Here is a 21,032-nt window from a genome sequence, read left to right on the forward strand (position 1 = left end):
CTCGACATGGGAATGAGATCTAAGAGTGGGTGTGTGTATAACTGGCTCACTCTGCTGTACAGGAGAAACTAACACAACACTGTAAATCAACCATACTCCAATAAAAAAAAGAAAACCTGGAGGGAAACAGAGCCTCAGAACATACACTACTGTGCTTATGGTACACAAACGAGAACACACCTTATACACGTGCACACCGAAGGAGACTGCTTCAACTGCACTTTTTTAAACTGTATGATTCCAGGTTTGCCCCTGGATCTACCTGCTAAAGGACCAACCTGAAATTTGAGAGGCCTACTTAAGAAATCAGGTTTAAATGTCTACAACAACTTTATGCCATATCTGAACTCTTCCTGAACAGAGCTCGGCCTCGTCTATAAAATGTGTGCCCACACATCCTTTCTAATCCTTCAAATAACAAGCCACCTCATTAACACATGAGCAAGATTTTCAAAAGTTGGGGGGGGGGGGGGGATTTACAAAAGTGGGTGGGGGGGGTCTGCAAAGCCAAACTATGACAGTAAAAAGCTGTTCCACAAGTATTTTATACTTTAGAGATACTCACAAAGTCAAAATTTACTTTTGAAAACAACTGAGCAGTTACTTCATTCACTGAAGGAAACATACCTGTTAGGATTGAATCACTTGTGTTTTTAAAAATTTAGCAAACTGGGAATAGAATGGAACTTTCTCAATCTGACAAAAATCACAGACCAAAAACCCTTTAACAAATATTACACTAAACAGAGACTTTATTTTATTTTTATTTTTTGGCGGCACTGGGTCTTCAGTGCTGCGTATGGGCCTTCTCTAACCGCAGAGAGCTGGGGCTACCCTCCATCTGTGGCGCGTGGGCTTCTCACTGCGGTGGCTTCTCGTTGCAGAGCACGGACTCCACAGCATGACAGCTCAGCAGTTGTAGTGCATGGGCTTAGCCGCCCCATGGCATGTGGGATCTTCCCAGACCAGGGATCAAACCCGTGTCCCCTGCACTGGCAGGCGGATTCTTAACCATTGGACCACCAGGGAAATCCTAAACAGAGAAACTTAGAATCATTTTCTTAAGATCAGAAATAAGACAAAGCTGCCTATTATCATTACCATTATTTAACAAAAAACTGGAGCTCATGGCTAATACTTTTAGGAAAAATTTATAAGAATCTTAAAAAGAGACAGAAAATGTCATTATTTGTAGATGATATAAACTACCTGCAAACAAAAAGAACTGGAGGTACCACTGGAACTCAAGAGAGAGCTTAGCAAGGTGCAAGATCAACCTATAAACAAAAGTTCCCTACACTAGTAGTAACCTACCACAAAATTTAACTAAAAAATAACCTTCATAATAGCAATAAAAAGTAGGTAGAAATTAACTGAAGACTGACTGAAGCAAGAGCTCCCTGGACAAAGCCTTAAATTTTTAATAAAAGACATAAAAGATACTCTAAATACTGTAAAATGGGAATTCCACACTCTTGGACAGATAATATTATACATTCTACCCAAATTTATCTGTAAGTTCAAGGCAATCTCAATTAACAGTTCCAGCCAGTAGTTTATGAGTAATTTTAAACTTACTCCAAAGTGTACATGAACAAATATTTCATGGCTATTTTAAGGTCAGCCTTAAAAAAGAGTTAAATAAAGCTCAGAAATAAAAAGTGATCAAGGTTAAAACCAGTAATAAGACATACCCGCATCACACTGTACCCTCAAAAGCATGCACTAAGAGCAACCCATCTTTTCTGTGGCTTTCTTGCCAAAAGGATATAACCTTAATCTAATTCTGAGAAAACATTAGACAAACTTAAATTGTGGGATCTCTGACTGGATCTTGAAACACGGAAAGAACCCTGGAGAAAAGCAGGTGACAATTCAAGTAAGTTCTGCAGCCCTTGTTAACGGTATTGGGCCAGCGTTAATTTTCTAGTTTTCGTAATTCTACCACGGTTTGGGCTTCCCCGGTGGCTCAGACGGTAAAGCATCTGCCTGGAATGCAGGAGACCTGGGTTCAATCCCTGGAGAAGGAAATGGCAACCCACTCCAGTACTCTCACCTGGAAAATTCCATGGATGGAGAAGCCTGGTAGGCTACAGTCCATGGGACTGCAAAGAGTCGGACACGACTGAGCGACTTCACTGGTTCACTGGTATCTAAGTGGTCAACATCAGGGGAGACTGAGTGAAAAGTACACATGTACTCTGTACTAATCTCACAATTTTAAGTCTGAACTGATTTTAACATGAAAAGTTTGATAAGCATATACATATAAAGATACAAAGATTACAATATTCTATAAAGCCATACTAATTTTTAAAGAAAAGAAAACCTGTAGGGTATTGGCACAACAGAAAAACAGACAATGCAACAAAACACCAAGATAAAAGCCACTGAATGTACCGGACCATAAGATACAATGAAAGCAATCCTATAAACCAGTGGGGAAAGGACAGACTATTGAGTGGACAGCAGGAGGAAAACTGGTTCACTGGATCAGTCTACAGAGAAAAATAAAACTAGACCCCTATCTAAGTCCCTGTGCAGAAGGGATGTTCCCTTTTAATTTAAAGGGACTAAAAAACCCCCATGTGAAATATAAAATGAAATTTAAGAAAATATCCTTGTGAGCCAGATATTTAAGCAAAACCTCAAATGCACAAACTTAAGGCAAACATTCATGTGAGTTACACCAAAATTAAGAGCTTCTGTCCAAAGGGAGTTCTATGAAGATGATAGAAGATACATGCAATGTCTTAAACATACATCGGATTAATACCTAGAAAATCAAAGAGTATCTAAGAATCAACAAGAAAAAAATCATCAAGTAGAAAAGGGACAGAGAAAAAACAGCAATTTATAAAAGGCCCCCAAAGCCAAGAAATATACAGATGTACTACAAAGGTACGTCTAGTCAAGGCTATGGTTTTTCCAGTGGTCATGTATGGATGTGAGAGTTGGACTGTGAAGAAAGCTGAGCGCCGAAGAATTGATGCCTTTGAGCTGTGGTGTTGGAGAAGACTCTTGAGAGTCCCTTGAACTGCAAGGAGATCCAACCAGTCCATTCTAAAGGAGATCAGCCCTGGGATTTCTTTGGAGGGAATGATGCTGAAGCTGAAACTCCAGTACTTGGGCCATCTCATGCGAAGAGTTCACTCACTGGAAGACTCTGATGCTGGGAGGGATTGGGGGCGGGAGGAGAAGGGGACGACAGAGGATGAGATGGCTGGATGGCATCACTGACTCGATGGACGTGAGTTTGAGTGAACTCCAGGAGTTGGTGATGGACAGGGAGGCCTGGCGTGCTGCGATTCATGGGGTTGCAAAGAATCAGACACAACTGAGCCACTGAACTGAACTGAAAAATCATAAAGAAATACAAGTTAACAATGAAGTATCACATTATATTTAGGGCTGGCAAAAAAAAAAAAATTAGAAAACTGGAGAATTCTAACGATGGAGGAACCAGTGTTACAAAAACCCCTGTGCACTACTAGTGGGAGTATGGGCTGATAGAGCCATCCAGAAGAGCAACCTGGAAGTACCTGACATTTCCTGTTTACCCAGGAAATCCACTCCTAGCTACACATCTGCAAGACTTTCTTACACGGCTCCACAAGGAGACATGTATGTAGATATTCATTGTTGCACTGTGTGTGAGTGCATGTATGCAGCAGACAGTCTACCCCTGGCAAGTAGGTAAAATGTGGCAGACTCATACCACAGAAGCGCTCTTCTACAATTAGAGGCAACAGGTTTGATGCATAGATGAGACTGAACTATTTACACAAAGCACAAAACACACATGTTTAAGAACACATATGAGAACACTAACATCTTGGGAAGATAAGGGACATGATATATAGGGATTAACAGGAATAAAAAGAACGGCCTCACACTCATCAAGATGTGACTTCTGCAGCTGAGTTTATGAAAATTTTTCCAAGAATATGAATAATAGGTAAGGGGAACTATTATTGTTCATATGCAGAAATTCAGCCAACTTGGTTTCATTTGTAACAAAACACTTATTACTGGTATTAGGACCTAACAAGACCTAACAAAGGCAGAAGATATTTTTTAAAAAGGTGGCACGAATACACAGAAGAACTACACAAAAAAAGATCTTAAATGACCCAGATAACCATGATGGTGTGATCACTCGCCTAGAGCCAGACATCCTGGAGTCTGAAGTCAAGCAGGCCTTAGGAAGCATCACTGCAAACAAAGCTAGTGGAGGTGATAGAATTCCAGCTGAGCTATTTCAAATCCTAAAAGATGATGCTCAATATGCCAACAAATTTGGAAAACTCAGCAGTGGCCACAGGACTAGAAAAGGTAGGTTTTCATTCCAATCCCAAAGAAAGGCAATGCCAAAGAATGCTCAAACTACCGCACAATTGCACTCATCTCACACGCTAGCAAAGTAATGCTCAAAATTCTCCAAGTGAGGCTTTCAACAGTACATGAACCAAGAAGTTCCAGATGTTCAAGGTGGATTTAGAAACAGCAGAGGAACCAGAGATCAAACTGTCAACATCCGCTGGATCATGGAAAAAGCAAGAGAGTTCCAGAAAGACATCTATTTCTGCTTTATTGACTATGCCAAAGTCTTTGACTGCGTGGATCACAACAAACTGTGGAAAATTCTGAAAGAGATGGGAATACCAGACCACCTGACCTGACTCCTGAGAAATCTGTATGCAGGTCAAAAAGCAACAGTTAGAACCAGACATGGAACAATGGACTCGTTCCAAACTGGGAAAGGAGTTCAGCAAGGCTGTACGCCATCACCCTGCTTATTTAAATTCTATGCAGAGTACATGATGGAAATGCAGGACTGGATGAAGCACAAGCTGGAATCAAGATTGCTGGGAGAAATATCAATAACCTCAAATATGCAGATGACACCACCCTTACAGCAGAAAGCAAAGAGGACACTCTGATGAAAGTGAAAGAAGAGAGTGAAAAAGCTGGGTGAAAACTCAACATTCAAATACAAAGATCATGGCATCCAGTCCCATCACTTCACGGCAAATAGATGGGGAAACAATGGAAACAGCGACAAAGACTTTATTTTCTTGGGATCCAAAATCACTGCAGATGGTGACTGCAGCCTTGAAATTAAAGACACTTGCTCCTGGGAAGAAACGCTATGACAAACCTAGAAAGCATATCAAAAAGCAGAGACATTACTTTGCCAACAAAGGTCTGTCTAGTCAAAGCTATGGTTTTTTCAGTAGTCAAGTATGGATGTAAGAGCTGGACCGTAAAGAAAGCTGAGCACTGAAGAATTGATGCTTCTGAACTGTGGTGTTGGAGAAGACTCTTGAGACTCCCTTGAACTACAAGGAGATCAAACCAGTCAATCCTCAAGGAAATCAGTCCTGAATATTCACTGGAAGGACTGATGCTGAAACTCCAATATTCTGGCCATCTGTTGTGAAGAACTAACTCATTTGAAAAGACCCTGGTGCTGGGAAAGATTGAAGGCAAGAGGAGAAGGAGAAGACCGAGGATGAGATGGTTGGATGGGATCACCAAGTCGATGAACATGAGTCTGAGCAAGCTCCAGGAGTTGGTGATGGACAGGGAAGCCTGGCGTGCTGCAGTTCATGGGGTCACAGAGTTGAACACGACGACTGAGTGACTGAACTGAACTGATTACTGCTATAGCAGATGAAGCATCGTAATAATGAAACATACTGAAAAATAATTTACTGGATTTACCCTCAGAAGAATAAAGCACAAACTGCAGCTAAAGAAAACTGACTCAGTAGCTTCTGACCAGTTAATTACATGCTGGTCTAGTCTAGTCTAAATCACTTCAGTCGACCCCACAGACGGCAGCCCACCAGGCTCCCCCGTCCCTGGGATTCTCCAGGCAAGAACACTGGAGTGGGTTGCCATTTCCCTCTCCAATGCATGAAAGGCAAGTCGCTTAGTCGTGTCTGACTCTTAGCGACCCCATGGACCATCATTAAATAACAGGCTCTACAGAGGAATAAAACAAATAGAACATAGGCACACAGTTTATCTGGGGAGCTAACGGAGAACAGTTACTGAAACGAGGGGCAATCCCTGCCCCATGAGAAAATCAAAGTGTGAATACTCCAAGCACCACCCAACAGGTTTGTGAGAAATGTGTGGAGTTTTCACCTTGCTATTAAAGCAATAGGTTAATTTTATTCAATTTTTAATTTATTTTTAAAAATATATTCCCAAATATTTCAACACCTAATATAAAAAAGTAAGATTCTACATTCCTCTTTTCATATTGTCTTTAAAATCTGGAATATACTTTATATTCACAAGACATCTTAACTCAGACCAGTCACATGTCAAGGGCTCAGTAGCCACACACAGCTGGTAGCTACTGTGCTGGACAATGCAGCTCTAAGCACTCAGACAACGTGACCACATTCGGGCAGATGAAGGAAAAACAGGTGTCCAAGATGAAGGAAAAAAAAGGGGATGGAGTCTTTGAAAGACAAGTAGCAGAGTTTTAAAGGAAGATGAAGGCCATTTCAAGCCAGACATGAGCACAAGGAAAGCTTAAAAAGCTTGGAGGTGCCGGGAGAGACATCCCTTAACCTGAAGGTCCAGCCAATTTCACCTCTCATAATTCTTTCACATACCTCTAACACTGAAAAAAAAAATTTGCTTAATTCCTTGACATCGTGACTGCTGGAAATTTCTTCTCTTCCTGTTCTTGACTAGGCTGGCCCTTCTGTCTTGCATCCCCTTGCTTTAGTTAATTTCTACACTGAAGTATTGACTAAGAGCTCCCTGATGGTAAGAATTCTCTCTGTATTCTTAGAACACAGGACCTGGCAACCAGCAGGTGTGAAACTGCTAGGTGAACAGTCAAGGAGAACAGGCGAATGGTTAGAAAAAACAAAACGTGAATCAGTAACTTTGAATAATAAACCAGACTTTAGATTACCCAGTTTTCTAGAATAACACTACAAAAGCTACCTGAAGAGGGAATTTGACATTTACATGCAGAACCCTCGTCACGTGGAGCAGACCCGGCCAAGCACTTCTTGGTGTCAGTTTCTTCAGTCACAACAACCCTGAATAGATGATGTTACTCTCTTCTGTTAAATAAAAAGATATAATGTATAGCATGCTGATTATATAATATTGAACACATAACACTAAATTATATATTTGAAAGCAGCTAAGAGAGGAGATTTTAAAATTCTCGTGAACAGAAAAAAAACCTTAATTATATGTGGTGATGAATATTAACTAGACTCATTGTGGTGATCATTTCACAACATATACAAATATAAAATCATTATGTTGTACACCTGAAACTAATATGATGCTACATGTCAATTATATCAATAAGTTTTTAATTATATTAAAAAATTTTAAATGAGGCACAGACAAGTAATTAACTTGCCCATGGTCAAATACTTGTATTAGTATTGGAAGACCAGGTTCAAACGCAAGCCTCTAACTCCAAATCTGAATTTCTCTCATGTTTTGCTGCTCCTTCTTTTGGGCTCCACATCTGGTCCACTCTACACCAGAAGTGTCTTCAGAATCTCTCCCTCAACCACAGTCTTAGGCTCCCATCTTTACCTCTGACTTCCAAGCCCAGACTCTTTCCATTAAGCCTCCCTTTAAGAAAGCTATCTGAGGTTTTAAAAAAGGAGAAAGAAGATGAATTCATTGGAACTACATAAAGAAGAGGCTGAAGACACAGGACATGAGAGATCAAAGAAATGACAACACAGAGATGAGATGAAAAGACCAAGTAACAAGCATTAATGATGGCTAGCATTTATCTATTACTTATGATGTGCCAGGCACCATTCTAATGCTTTACCCATACTGTCCCATTTAATCACTAATTCAACCAATATTTATTTACTGATCACCTGTAATAAATGACCAGCATGTTCTAGGTATTTGAAATAGTATCAATAAACAAAACAAATATTTCTGCTCTCATGGAGTGTTCAGTATGCCACAGGAGATCGACAAAACACAATAAACCTAAGAAATATATAAACTATATACTATGTTAAAAGTAACAACACAATGGGGATTAAGAAAAAAAACTAGATCAGGGTTAGGCAGGTCGGGAGGGACATCAATGGTTAGAGCAAGCCTCACTGAGGTGATGCCTGAAAAGAGGAGAAGGTGAGAGAATTAGCCATGTGGGTACCTGGAACAAAAGTGTTCAGACAAAGAGAAGAGCCAACGCCAAGGCACTGAGGCTGGAGTGTCCCTGGTGTATTCAAAGAACAGCAAGGCAAGAGATGAGAACAGAGAGGTAAGGGAGGCCATGGCATGGAAGGTATTCTAACAGCCCCATGAGGTGATTACTACCACCAATCCCATTCTATAGATGACACATGAAGAAGTTAAATAACTTGTCCAAGGTCACACAAAAAATGCTAGGTCAGATTATAAACTCGAAGAGTTACTATTACAGTGGCTGGGAAACATGACCCCAAAGTCTCTGACTCCCATTACAAGGGCTATGTCCCTTCCACTTGAATCTGGGTGCCCATGACTGCTTTAGCATTCTAAGAACTGATACTATGTGACCTCTGAGGATAGGCCGTAAAAGCCAAGCAGCTCTGTCTTGTTTGCTAAAATATCAAGCCACCTCGTGTCTGATCACACTGAGGCCTCCAGGCTGGAGAGGCCCACATAGTGGCTCTGACCAAGAGCCCCAGCAGCCTTTTGACAATACCTGTCAACGTGCCAGATTAAGAAGTAGTCTTAGGTGCCTCAGCTGGTAAAGAATCTGCCTGCAATGCAGGAGACCTGGGTTCGATCCCTGGGTTGGGAAGATTCTCCTGGAGAAGAGCTACCCACTCCAGCATTCTGGCCTGGAGAATTCCATGGACTGTATATAGTCCACGGGGTCGCAAAGAGTCAGACACGACTGAGTGACTTTCACTTTCACTTAGGATATGCATCTTTCAACCCAGCTGTTAAATCCCCAAGCCTTTCATGATATCCCAAGTGAAGTCCCACATATAAGTCATTCCCACTTGAATTACACTACTCACACAAAATCTGCGAGTATAATGAAACAGTTGTTGTTTTATACTACTAAGCTGTGGAGTGGCTAGTTCCACAGGAATAATAAGTAGGATAACTATATAATAAGCAGGAAATAAATGTTAAGCACCTGACCTAACAGAAACAGAAAAAGAAACTAGAATACATTACCATGGTATGTCGAAGGTTCTTTATCACTGAAACTCTTTAATGTCTAGAAGGCAACCTTCTTTTAAGAAAAAAAGTATGAAGTTCCTTTAGACCATTTCACTAGTGAAGCTAACACATGCCTATGAATACCAAGGCAAGTCTGGGACAGGCAAGGGCTACACAAGGGAAGGAAGACACGGAAAGAGGTGGAGACAGTATGTGAACGGAGTGCCACCAAAAACACCTCATGTGCGTTCAACAATGAAAGTTGCCTGCCCAGCTTAAATTATGCTTCCGGACAAAGAATGGTAAGGCTAAGGGCAGAAGGCTATGTTAGGAAATTGTTCTACGTGTACTCCTCTCTGGGATTCTCATTTTAATCTGCTACTGTGGTCAATGAAGTCATAAAGGTACTGACTATAAAAAGAATGGGGCTATATAAAATTCTAGAATAAGACCCTTGAGTTCAGCTTACTCAAACTTCATATGAAACTCTCCCAAAATAGATTTTCATATAAAATGTCCTAATGGTCACGTGCAGTTGTGAGAGCTGGATCATAAAGAAGGCAGAAAGCCAAAGAATGGATGCCTTTAAACTGTGGTGCTGGAGAAGACTCCTGAAAGTCCCTTGGGCAGCAAGAATATCAAACCAGTCAATCTTAAGTGAGATCAACCCTAAATATTCACTGGAAGGACTAATGCTGAACCTGAAGCTCCAGTATTTTTGTCATTTGATGTAAATAGACGACTCAATGGAAAAGTCCCTGATGCTGGGGAAAATTGAGGGCAGAAGGAGAAGAGGGCATCAAAGGATGAGAAGGCTGGATGGCTTCACCGATACAACGAACATGAACTTGGGCAAACTCGGGGAGATGGTGAGGGATAGGGAGGCCTGGTGTGCTCAGACCATGGAGTCACAAAGAGTCAAAGACATGACTAGGCGAATGAACAATACAAGTCCCACAATATTTAACCTCCACCCCCAAGCAACTGCCTATTAGTGAGAAATACAAACAAAACATCTTAAGCTTTGTTCAAGCTTCAGCTGTGAACACCAAGATCCCAGGTAACCCAGATACAATAAGGTAGAAACAATGCCTTGTCTAGTCTACACAACACTGTGTAAGAGTAACCAACCATCGCCAAGCAGCTCAGGTGACCTAAGGGCAGTGCTAAAGAATCTAGTTTGAAGAAAAAGCTGGACTCGCCTCAAAAGTCATTTTCTTCCAGTGCCGCCAGCTGCCCTCTCGATTACTGTACAGGCAGGTGCGTGTGGGTCAGCACAGACCCTTTGTGACTATTGTAGACCAATTCCAAGCACATTCTTTAAATTCCTGTGTAAGACAACACTCAAGTTGGGAGATACCCAAGGAAGAGATCTGTTTTCTCATTATTTTGAAAGTTTAAAATGGATGGGAGACAAGTGAATTTATACTTTTATCTTCCCAGTGGTGATCAGAAGTAGCTATATGACTACTTCTGTAAGTAAGCTATAACTCTTACTTCCAGCTTGGAAACAAATTCCAGGGATAATATCTAGCCATGTTTTAGAATCCAGAGCAATCCTCTTTGAAATTAAAGGTAACAGGTACTATTAATTCATATTAAACTGTGTATGACTCTCTTAAAACTAATTACAGTCCAAACAATCATGCACTACACAATCAAAGGGGCGTCCCAGATGGAGCAGTGGTAAAGAACCCACCTGCCACTGCAGGAGACACAGGAGATGTGGGTTCTATCCCTGGGTCAGGAAGAGCCCCTGGAGTAGGAAATGGCAACCCACTCCAGTGTTCTTGCCTGGAGAATTCCACAGAGGAGCCTGGAAGGCTCCATGCCCATGGGGTTGCAAAGCAGTCAGACAAAACCAAGCCTACACACACACACACACACACACACTCACACACACACACGATCTAAACGAAAAATATTCTACTCATCGAAAATTTCCACCTTCACCTAATTTATATAAAAAAAGAAATGAAAACAACTCTCAAATTGAATGAGATCTTTTCCCAAACACTTTAACCCAATAAAAAATATTAATTCTTCAGAAAGCAACCTTTTTTTTAAAGGCCCAAACAGCTTGATTCAAAAGACAGTTGTGCTTAGAAGTTAAGCAGATTAAATGAAACCACACTACATGTTTTAAATTAAATACTATATAAAGTACTTAGTACTGTTGCCTGATACATAGTTAGTAACCAACAACCAGTAACTATTTTTATTCTCGATAACCTCACTTTCAACAAAGAACTAATTTTAAAACTCAAGGAACCTGAAAATGTTATTGAAACCACCGAAATCTCTTCTTCAGTCACAATACAATCTAAAGGAACATAATTTAGTCAGCAAGCCTTCACGGAATACTAACACAGCAATTCTTTAAAGTGTGATCTCTAGATGTGAAGCATTAACATCATCTGGTAGAACTTGTTAGAAATGCAAACTCTAGGACCCCAAAGCTAGAATCAAGGTCTGGGGGTGAAGCCCAGCCATCAGAGCTTCCATAAGCCCTCCAGGCAGTGTGTGCTCCAGTTTGAGAGTTAGCAGGCTAGTTTCACAGAGCTCGGGGTGCTGTGTTCTGCAAGGACTGGGAGCCCAAAGACAGAGGAGTGATATAGTTCCTAGGTAAATCCTCCATGGAGCCTAGCGCAGTGCCACACACAAAGCAAGCACTCAGGTCTGAGCAGGGTAATAGTCAAACAGCCAGTGGCTGGCTAGACAATAACAACATCAGTTTATTATTTCACAGAGGTAAGAAATTCTGATGACTGTTTGCATTAACAAATAATGCACTAAGTCAGGACACAATGTGCACACACATCAGGAGCTGTTTAACTGGCAAAGTACTCCAGGGCCTCTGGTACTTTGGCAAGTAACCCAGGCTTACTTACCAAGTGTCATATGCTTTGAAATGTAAGTGGAAAATACATTTCAAATTTACCAGTACACAATTTGTTCATGACCTCTATGCAAGTCAACTGCGGAACATAAACTAAAATGCAAACTTTTTGCTGCCTTTAAAAAAAAGCATCTTGTTTCACATATTAGCCATCTATAATATGTGGACCCAATATAGATTCTAATTTAAACAAACTGTTTAAAAAAAAAAAAAAAGACAACTGAGGAAACTTGAACACTGCTAACTAGATATTTGATATTAAAAAATTATGACAGAGGATTAAGATTACATTTTTGAAGAAGCTTTATCTCTTCTAAAAGCTTTAGAGATGAAATGATATGTACTGAGCTTGATTCTTAGGGACAGAACATATAAAATTTGTCTGGTCACTGAGCTGCTGAGTACATAGGAATGGGGGGGCTAACTATATACCAGGGTTGAGAACTCTGGCTCTATTGCCATTTTGGCTATTTCTTTGTTGAGGGGGTAGGGGGCACTGTGCTATGTATTGTAAAATGCTTAGGTGCATTCCTGGCCAGGAGCAACCCTCTTCCCTGTGACAACCAAAACCAACACTGTCCAATGTCCACTGGGGGCCAAACTTGTCCCCAGTTGAGAACCACTGATAAATACCTATTAAATTCTATTTGCTTTCCATAGAAAAATATTTTTAAAAGTCTACTTTTAATTATACTCTATGTATTGGTACAACTGCATCTCCCTAGTTGAATAATTACTACATAAAATTTAGAGAAACAGCCTGATACACAAAAAAGCAGAGAGGACTGGGATGGAGATCTGAGGCCTAGTAGATGCTCTGCTGCTAAAGTCAATAGTTGCAAGCAGCTCCTGTCACCTTTTTGAGCCTCAACATCTTCATTAGGTCCAACTGTTTGACTAGTCCTTTTGAGTTTTTTTTTTGTTTGTTCTTTTTATCCTTTTAAGTTTTAAAAGCTAACAGTCTATCAGCTTAAGGTGGATATTCAAATCTGGAAATCAAATAAATGAAAATAGAGTAGTGTACCACCATGAAGAGAATTTTCTTTTTGCAAATTATCTGCCTTTTATTTTTCTTGACCTATAAAAGCAACAGTCTTTACACAATTATATATAATTATTTAAAATTTAAGTAAGATTCCTGGGGTAAGCAAAATGGAATCTTTTTACAAAATATAAAGACAAAGCTAATTGTCATATCAGCCAAAATTGTCCATCAACTGGTGAACGGATTGAAAAAAAAAAAACAGTTACACACCCAAACAATGAACTACTTACTACTCAGCAATAAAAAGCAATGAACTACTGATACACAAACACACATAAATCCCAGAAATGGTATGCCAAATTAAAGATGCTAGCCACAAGATTATATGCTCTTTGATGCCATTCAAATAACTTTTAGAAAAGGAGAAACTACAGAGACAGGTAACAGATCCATAGTTGCCAACAGCTGGGGGAAGGGAAAGGGAATTGTAAAGAAACACAGGGCACCTTTTCGGGCAATGGCAACGTTCTCTAACCGTGACAGTGATTACATAACTATACATTTGTCAAAACTCATCAAACGGCACACTTGGGAAGAGTGAATGTTCTATCTCAACATACACAACTTAAAAGAGCTGCCCATCAGACTGAGAACTCCCATTCATTCTTGAACCCTCATCACTCAATTGGCAAGAAGTCTAACACTCAGTTCAGTAGTATCAGGTAAATAACATTGTATATGCCAGACAAACACCACACAAGGTATCACACTGTGAAAAATACACAACTACTTTCAGAACATGTCAATACCAGAGTTAAAAAGACAGCATGGTGCAATAATGAAATGATGTGCTACAAACCTCTATTTCACCACTGTCAGAAATTCAATTTAAATACATTCCAAGAGAATAAAGGCACACTCCATACCCCACATTTTTTTTAAACTTAGTAATTTCTAATGACACACAAAAAGATTACACCATAATTCAACAAATTCAACAGAGAACCAGTAAAGACCCATTTGGTGTAAACCCTTCATTATCACAAATCTGCTATCATTGTTTCTGATTATAGTTTACTTAGAAACTATGGAGCTCCTGGGACTTCCCTGGTGGTCCAGTGGTTAACACTCTGCACATCCACTGCAGGGGGCCCAGGTTCCATGCCTGGTGAAGGAACTAAGATCCCACATGCCAGGCAGTGCAGTCAAAAAATAGAAAAATAATAATAGTAACAAAATAGGAAGTATGGACCTCCTGCTCTGGTTCAATGTAAGACTGTGCTTCTCTGAGTGAAAGTCAATGATGTAAGTTAACTCACATTTTTGCTTGCTCCACTCTACACAGTCAAAGAACAAGAAAACAATGAAGAATTAGGTTCTATGAGAAAATGAATTCACCAATTCACCTTGTCTAGATTTTCTATTACTTTTTATGTAATTTTCTAATCCATGTCATGAAAAGGTACATACATCACTGTGCTACTGATTTACCAGGTTAAAGAACATTAAATATCATCCATTAATATACCAAAAGGATGCTTTAAGCCAAGATTTACATAAACAGATTAAATCACCTAATAGTTATCCAGCAAATAAGTGGCATTTTGAAGATTAAAATGAAGGTATTTGATACCACTACGTCACAAGGTCTCAGGACGTTATTGAAAGCATGATAACAGGCAGAGCAAGGAAGCTTTTCCTAAGTGACAGCATTTTCTTGCCAGGAATTACCTCATAACACTTATAATAAAAGGCCAGTGAAGTTTCATTACAAGTTATTTTCCAGATTTTTTAACTTTTTATTTTGTATTGGGGTATAGCCGATTAGCAATGCTGTAAGTTTCAGGTGAGAGGGACTCGGCCGTATCTATACGTGTATCCCTTCTCCCCCAAACTCCCCTCCCATTTGGGCCCCCCCACAACACTGAACAGTTTCATGCTCTACACATCAGGTCCTTGCTGGTTATCCACACAGCAGTGTGTACATGTCCATCCCTCCCTCCCCACCCCCAACCTAGATGTTTTCGTTTTTAACAGACGATAACTCACAGCTAGACTGAACAGTCCCGAAGCCAGAGCTAGAATAGAGTTCCAATCGCACTGGGACAGAAGCAACATCGCTCCTATGGAATTTTTACTACAAGTTGTCAGTCACTAAAACTGCTGTTCCTTGCCTTTTTAAAAAGTTCACACGAACAAGAGCCAAGGTTCCTTTTACAAAATCATAGAATGGGAGTGCCAGGATGGACCAGAGAGCTCATCTAAGCCAAGTTCTTTTCAGGAAGGAAAAGAGCTAAGCCCAGAGTGGGTGACCCTCGGCTAGGTACTGCGAGGCAGGCAGCCTGACTACACACCTTCCCTTGAAAGGTGCTCAACCAACTCCTTCAAAACAGCCGTCTGGAAACGCGGCTGCTCCTCGGTAAGTCTAAACTCTCTCCAAGAACTTCTAAATAGGTCTGGAGTTCCACCTAAGGGGGCCGAAAAGATCCCTCAGAGGGCGCTTACTTCTAGTGACTGTCACTAAACTCAGCTGCAGACGATTTACAGAACGAGGCAAAAAGGACCAATCAAGTACGTTGAGTCAACACCACGAACCAGTTTTTAGCCGGAGAGCCTCTCAAGAGCCGCCTACTTCATCTGAACGAGTCCAGCAGCGGAGACCCGACACCCGCTCCGAGCGCCCACTGCGCGGCCACCGCCTCTCAGGACCGCGGGCGGCCACGCTGCAGCCTCCACGCGTCGCTTCCGAGGGAGCCCCCGGCGTCGCCACGGAGGCGCTTCCCGCCCCGCGCGTTCAGGAAACCGGCCGCCCCCCGAACCCCGGGGGGCGAGGGGAGGGATGCGGCCGCGCTCCCGGGGGCGGCGCGCGGAGACCCGACCCGGGCGGCCGCCGAGGTTACTCACGTTCTCAGTGTCCCGTTCATTCACCGTCGGCAACGGGGTCCTAGTGGACATTTTACTTCACTTCACTTCACAACGTGAGGGCGAAACAAAACAGCGCGGCCCCGGGGCCGGCGTCGCGGCGTCGAGCGCCCGGCGGTTCCGGAGCGGCGCCGCGGGAGGGCGGCTCCCCTCCCCCACGGCCGTCTAGAACCCGGGCCGGGCCCGGGCCGTCTCCCGGAGGGTCGCGGGGCTCATGCTTCCCCGGCCCCGGCGGCCGCGCCGAGGAGCCCCGCGGTCGGCGGTGGCGGGGCCGGGCCGGCGGCGGCGGCGGCGGGCTGCGGCTCGGCCCGCCGGCGTCCCCGCGCCTCAGGGCGCCCCGCAGGCCCGGACCCCCTCGCCTCCTCCTCCGCCCCCGCCCGTCGCGCCGCGGATTTCAGCGCCGGAGCCTCCACACAGCGCCGCCGGCGGCCCCTGAAGTAGAGGATGTGGAGTGCGAGACAGGTCCCCGCGAGCTGCGGGCGCCGACCATGGAGGGGACTGCGGAAGCGCCGACTGCGCCTGGCTGCTCTTCTCCCTCCGGCTCGATTTCCGCCTCAGCCTCCGCCCGGTGGCTGCCGACACCGCCGCTCCCGGCACCTTCGAGCCTCACGGACCCAAGATGGCCGCCTCTCGGCTTCCTTTGCTGCCTCCGGATGCCGGAAGTGACGACACCGCCGCCTCCCGGAGTTCGGCCAATCAGCGCGGCCCGAGCAACCCGGCCGGACTGCTGTTGCTAGGGGCGACTCCCGGGTCGAGGGGGCGGCACCCATTGCCGGGAAGGGCTGGCTGGTACCGGCGGGCGGCTGGGGCGGCTGGGGCGGCTGGGGCGGCTGGGGCGGCTGGGGCGGCTGGGGCGGCTGGGGCGGCTGGGGCGGCGGGGGGTTCCCGGTGTCCTGAGCACGCGGCCCTCGGGAAGGAGCCGGCAAATGGTCCTGGGCGGCGGCCTGAGCTAGGCGTTTGTAGCGTCGATGGAGCGCCTGCTATGTGCAACAGCCGAGGTCGCGTCCCTCAAAAGCTGGGAGCGCGCCGCATGTAGATGGAGCCGTGACAGTAGTTTTGGGGCCAGGGCTGCGGGGAGGAGCATCGTTAACGGTGACCCGGGAACCGTGAACTCAGTCATCTTTCCTGCCCCCGGCACGCTGAGCAGCCCTGGGCTGAGATCAGCATCCTGAGGGCAGCAGGCCCGTCCCGCGCACGAGGAACTCGCGGTCGGGAGGGAGATAGACCTGGACGCAGCTTGCAGAAGGAAGAGTGCTCCAAGGGGGCCCGGAGCCCTAGAGTCCCCCTGGGACCACTGCCTGAACCCCCGTCGTGGGGAAGGGTTATAACCGGACTCCATCCCTTGGGGCGGAGTTTGGTGGACGCTTGCAGACTGAGACGTTGGAAATAGAACCTCCCCTGGAACCCTTCCTAGCTCCTGAGCCTCTGAATGTGTCCCGTGGACCTGCCCAGAGTCTGGCTGGAGGTGGATGGAATGCTTCAGTGCGGGGTTCTGAGGAGGCAGGGCGGAATGAGCTGGAGTAACTGAACTGCTACTGAGAGTCTACCTTGTGGGCTCCAGACATCTGTTACCTCATTCAAGCCTCGGGGTAACCCTCCAAGATGGGCAGACACACCTAGTGATCCCAAGTCTAAACAGGTTACAGTCACGTGACCAAAGTACTCAAGTTGGTTAGCTGCAAGGCTGGGATTTGAACTCATATCCTAAAATTTCCATAAAAGAAAAGAGCTTGTAGTGGGTATGTCCTGCTCTTTTTTTTCTATTTTTAATGTTTTCTCCTTTGGTCCCCCAGGATGTGACTCCTCTTGCTCTGTCTGGGACATTTCCTGCCCTGTGAGACATATATGTCTTTAAACACCAGAATCACTCCCAGAAAGGACAGATGCTCACAATGTTAGGACTGCTGCTGGTGCTACTAAGTCGCTTCAGTCGTGTCCGACTCTGTACGACCCCATAGACGACAGCCCACCAGGCTCCCCCGTACCCGGGATTCTCCAGGCAAGAACACTGGAGTGGGTTGCCATTTCCTTCTCCAATGCATGAAAGTGAATAGTGAAAGTGAACTCGCTCAGTCGGGTCCGACTCAAGCGACCCCATGGACTGCAGCCTACCAGGCTCCTCCGTCCATGGGATTTTCTAGGCAAAAGTACTGGAGTGGGGTTCCATTGCCTTCTCCGAATGTTAGGACATAGGAGTACTAAGATGCAGTCAGGGCTTCCATCGCTTCCTCTCAGGAAAGTGTTCAGGCCAAAGACTGCCCTGTTTGAATTAAAATGTCCTTCTCTTTCTCTCTTGGGCCAAGCAGAGATGGTTGAATTTTTGTTAGTTAAATGTGTGTTTCACACAGTTCAACTGAGAAATGTGGGTGAGCACAAGACTGTGGGAGTCCCTGCAGGCACGTTTGGCCCCCAACTTGGGAAGTTGGTCAAGAAAGCTTCCTGGAAGAGTGGTGGTTATGCCACATCTAAATGCATGAGTTGAGTTAGCCAGGTGAGGGTAGCTGAAAAGGGATGCCAAGCAGGACGACCTGTACAGATGAGCAACGTGGTGGTTTAGGTAAAGGTCAAGAGGTGAGTGGTGAGACTGGAGGGGTAGGCCAGGTTTGGACACTGCATGGCACTCCTGATGACAGGAATGTCAACTAGGTCAGCTGCATAAACACCTGGAGGACCCACAAAAGGGTTTCAGCCTGGGGCAGGAGCTGAGATAAAGGGTTTGGACGATTCAGAACATTCCACATTGGCCAGAGAAGTGGCTGGCGGTTGAGATTTCCACCTCAACGCTTTTTTCACTGAAGGCACACATTAAATAATGAGTCAGTGAATGCCAAGAGGTAGGAAATGAAACTGACAGTACTCAACAAGATGCTTCTGGTTTTCATAAAGGCTAGAATTAAAGAAACACTTCGAAATTTTCATAGCACTTGCATCAAATGGTATGATTGTACGATAAAGACCTGGAAATGGGAGGCAAGGTGTACATGTTACATGCAAAAATGGAGGAGGAGAAAAAAAGAAAAACAACCCACTTTTCTGTCTAAAGGACCCTCTGTAGCCTAAATTATGTACATCTAAGGATCTGTCTGGAAGAGATGGAAGGGTAGGATCTGAAAATTGATCTTGAAATGTTTTCTGTCCTTTTTCATATTCCTATTTCCTGTCTTCATTTTTTAAATAATTTTATGTATTTATTTTTGGCTGTGCTGGGTCTTTACTGCTGCGTGGCCTTCTTTCTCGTTGCGGCGAGTGGGGACTACTCTCGGGCGCAGTGCACAGGCTTCTCATTGCAGTGGCTCTTCTTATTGCAGAGCACAGGCTCTAGGATGCTCAGGCTTCAGTAGGCGAGTGGGGACTACTCTCGGGCGCGGTGCACAGGCTTCTCATCGCAGTGGCTCTTATTGCGGAGCACAAGCTCTAGGATGCTCAGGCTTCAGTAGTTGCAGCACGTGGGCTCAGTAGTTGGGACTCTGGGCTCCAGAGCACAGGCTGTGTCGTTATAGCGCACAAGTTCAGTTGTCGCATGTGGGCACTTCCTGGATCAGGGATCGGACCCATGTCTGCTGCAGATTCTTTACCACTGAGCCACCAGGGAAGCCCTTCCTGTCTTCATATTAAAATAGGTTTTATCTCAGGCTCCTTGGACTGAAAAGATATAACTAAATACACCAAGTTGTGCATGTGCACAGATGGTGCCTGCTCTCATGTAAGATAATCTTGTCCTACCCTTGCTGCTGTAGGAGAGAAGAGAGACTGAGCCTGAGTGAGGGGAAGTGACTTGTCTGTAGTTGCACAGCTGATTAGCAGTAGAGCCAGAATGGGCCCTGATTTCAGAAGCCCCAGACTTGTGTCCTTGTCCATAGCTACTGTGGGCACATGGTGGGGAAATCTGTTTAGCACCCACTCCATCCCAGCACCAGAAAGAAAGAGCAACTGCCTCAGTCCTGAATCTGCTCTCCTCCAGACTTCTTATGCCAGAAAAAATAAGCCCCTGTGTGTTCAAGCCAGGAGAGTTTAGGCTGGCTGTTACTTGCAGCTCAGTGCATTCCTAACCAGTACTATCATGTCAAGTGGTCAGATCTGACCCCCAGGCCTGTGTTCTCTGCACCACACCTAGTTCGGACAGAGGTGGAGAGACCCGCTTCTCCCTGCCCATCACACCACAGCGCTCACAAGCACAATTCTGATGTGAGAGGGTGTGGGAACTGCTGGGATCCAGGATCCATTCCTCGGCAAGTGTGTGCAAGTGTGTTGTTGTCATTGCTGTGTAACTGGTAAGGAACAGAATGCTGAGCACTTACAATAAATGAAGTCAAGAAGAGAAGGAGGGGCTTCCATGGTGGCTCAGCGGTAAAGAATCTGCCTGACAGTGTAGGAGACACGGGTTTGATCCCTGATTCGGGAAGATTCCACATGCTGCAAAGCAGCTAAGCCCATGTCCCGCAACTATTGAACCTCTGCTGCAGAGCCTGAGAGCTGCAACAGCTGAAGCCTGCATGCCTGGCGCCTGTGCGCCACGAGAAAAGCCACCACAGTGGAAGCCTGCACACCGCCACTAGAGTAGCCTGCTGCAACTAGAGAAAACCCTGCAGCAACCAACCTAGAACAGCCAAAAATGAGTAAATAAAATAAATACTGTGCAAATAAAGAAAATAATAAAGTAAATAAAAGTAATTTTATATTTTTATTTAAATAAAAATAAAGTAAATAAAAGTGAATAAATAAAATCTTTTTAAATATTTGCTTTCTTTTTTAAAAAAGAATTGTGATGATTGCAGGACATCTGGGGTCCTCATGCCTGGAAGCAGGGACAGTGTGTCCTCAACTAGGTCACAGGTGCTTAGAGGCCACCACCCAGGGAAATACGATGTCCGTTCCAGACTCCGCCCGCCTCAACATCCACAGGCAGGGGGTAGAGCAGGGGTCAGAGCAGACATGCTACTATTTTAATTCACTGCTCTGATGAATTAAATTCCTTCTTCACCCCCATGAAGACGCTGTTGTCCTCTGCAAGGGCCAGCAGACAGCTTAGGAATTCTCGCGTCC

General features: G+C 44.4%; 1 protein-coding gene across 12 annotated transcripts in view; it reads right to left on the reverse strand.

Annotated features, from left to right (window-relative positions):
- Positions 1 to 16,490, reverse strand: part of MARK3 (microtubule affinity regulating kinase 3) — a 114,807-nt gene extending 98,317 nt beyond the window's left edge. For all 12 annotated transcript variants that reach the window (XM_044932892.1, XM_025271145.2, XM_025271143.2 and 9 more), the window contains exon 1: positions 15,972 to 16,490. In XM_044932892.1, the coding sequence (XP_044788827.1) occupies positions 15,972 to 16,022 (51 nt within the window). In that variant the 5' untranslated portion in view covers positions 16,023 to 16,490. The remainder of the gene's footprint in view (positions 1 to 15,971) is intronic.
- Between the last annotated feature and the right edge of the window lie 4,542 nt (positions 16,491 to 21,032).

Source organism: Bubalus bubalis, chromosome 20, assembly GCF_019923935.1.
Source record: "Bubalus bubalis isolate 160015118507 breed Murrah chromosome 20, NDDB_SH_1, whole genome shotgun sequence".
Lineage (NCBI taxonomy): Eukaryota > Metazoa > Chordata > Mammalia > Artiodactyla > Bovidae > Bubalus > Bubalus bubalis.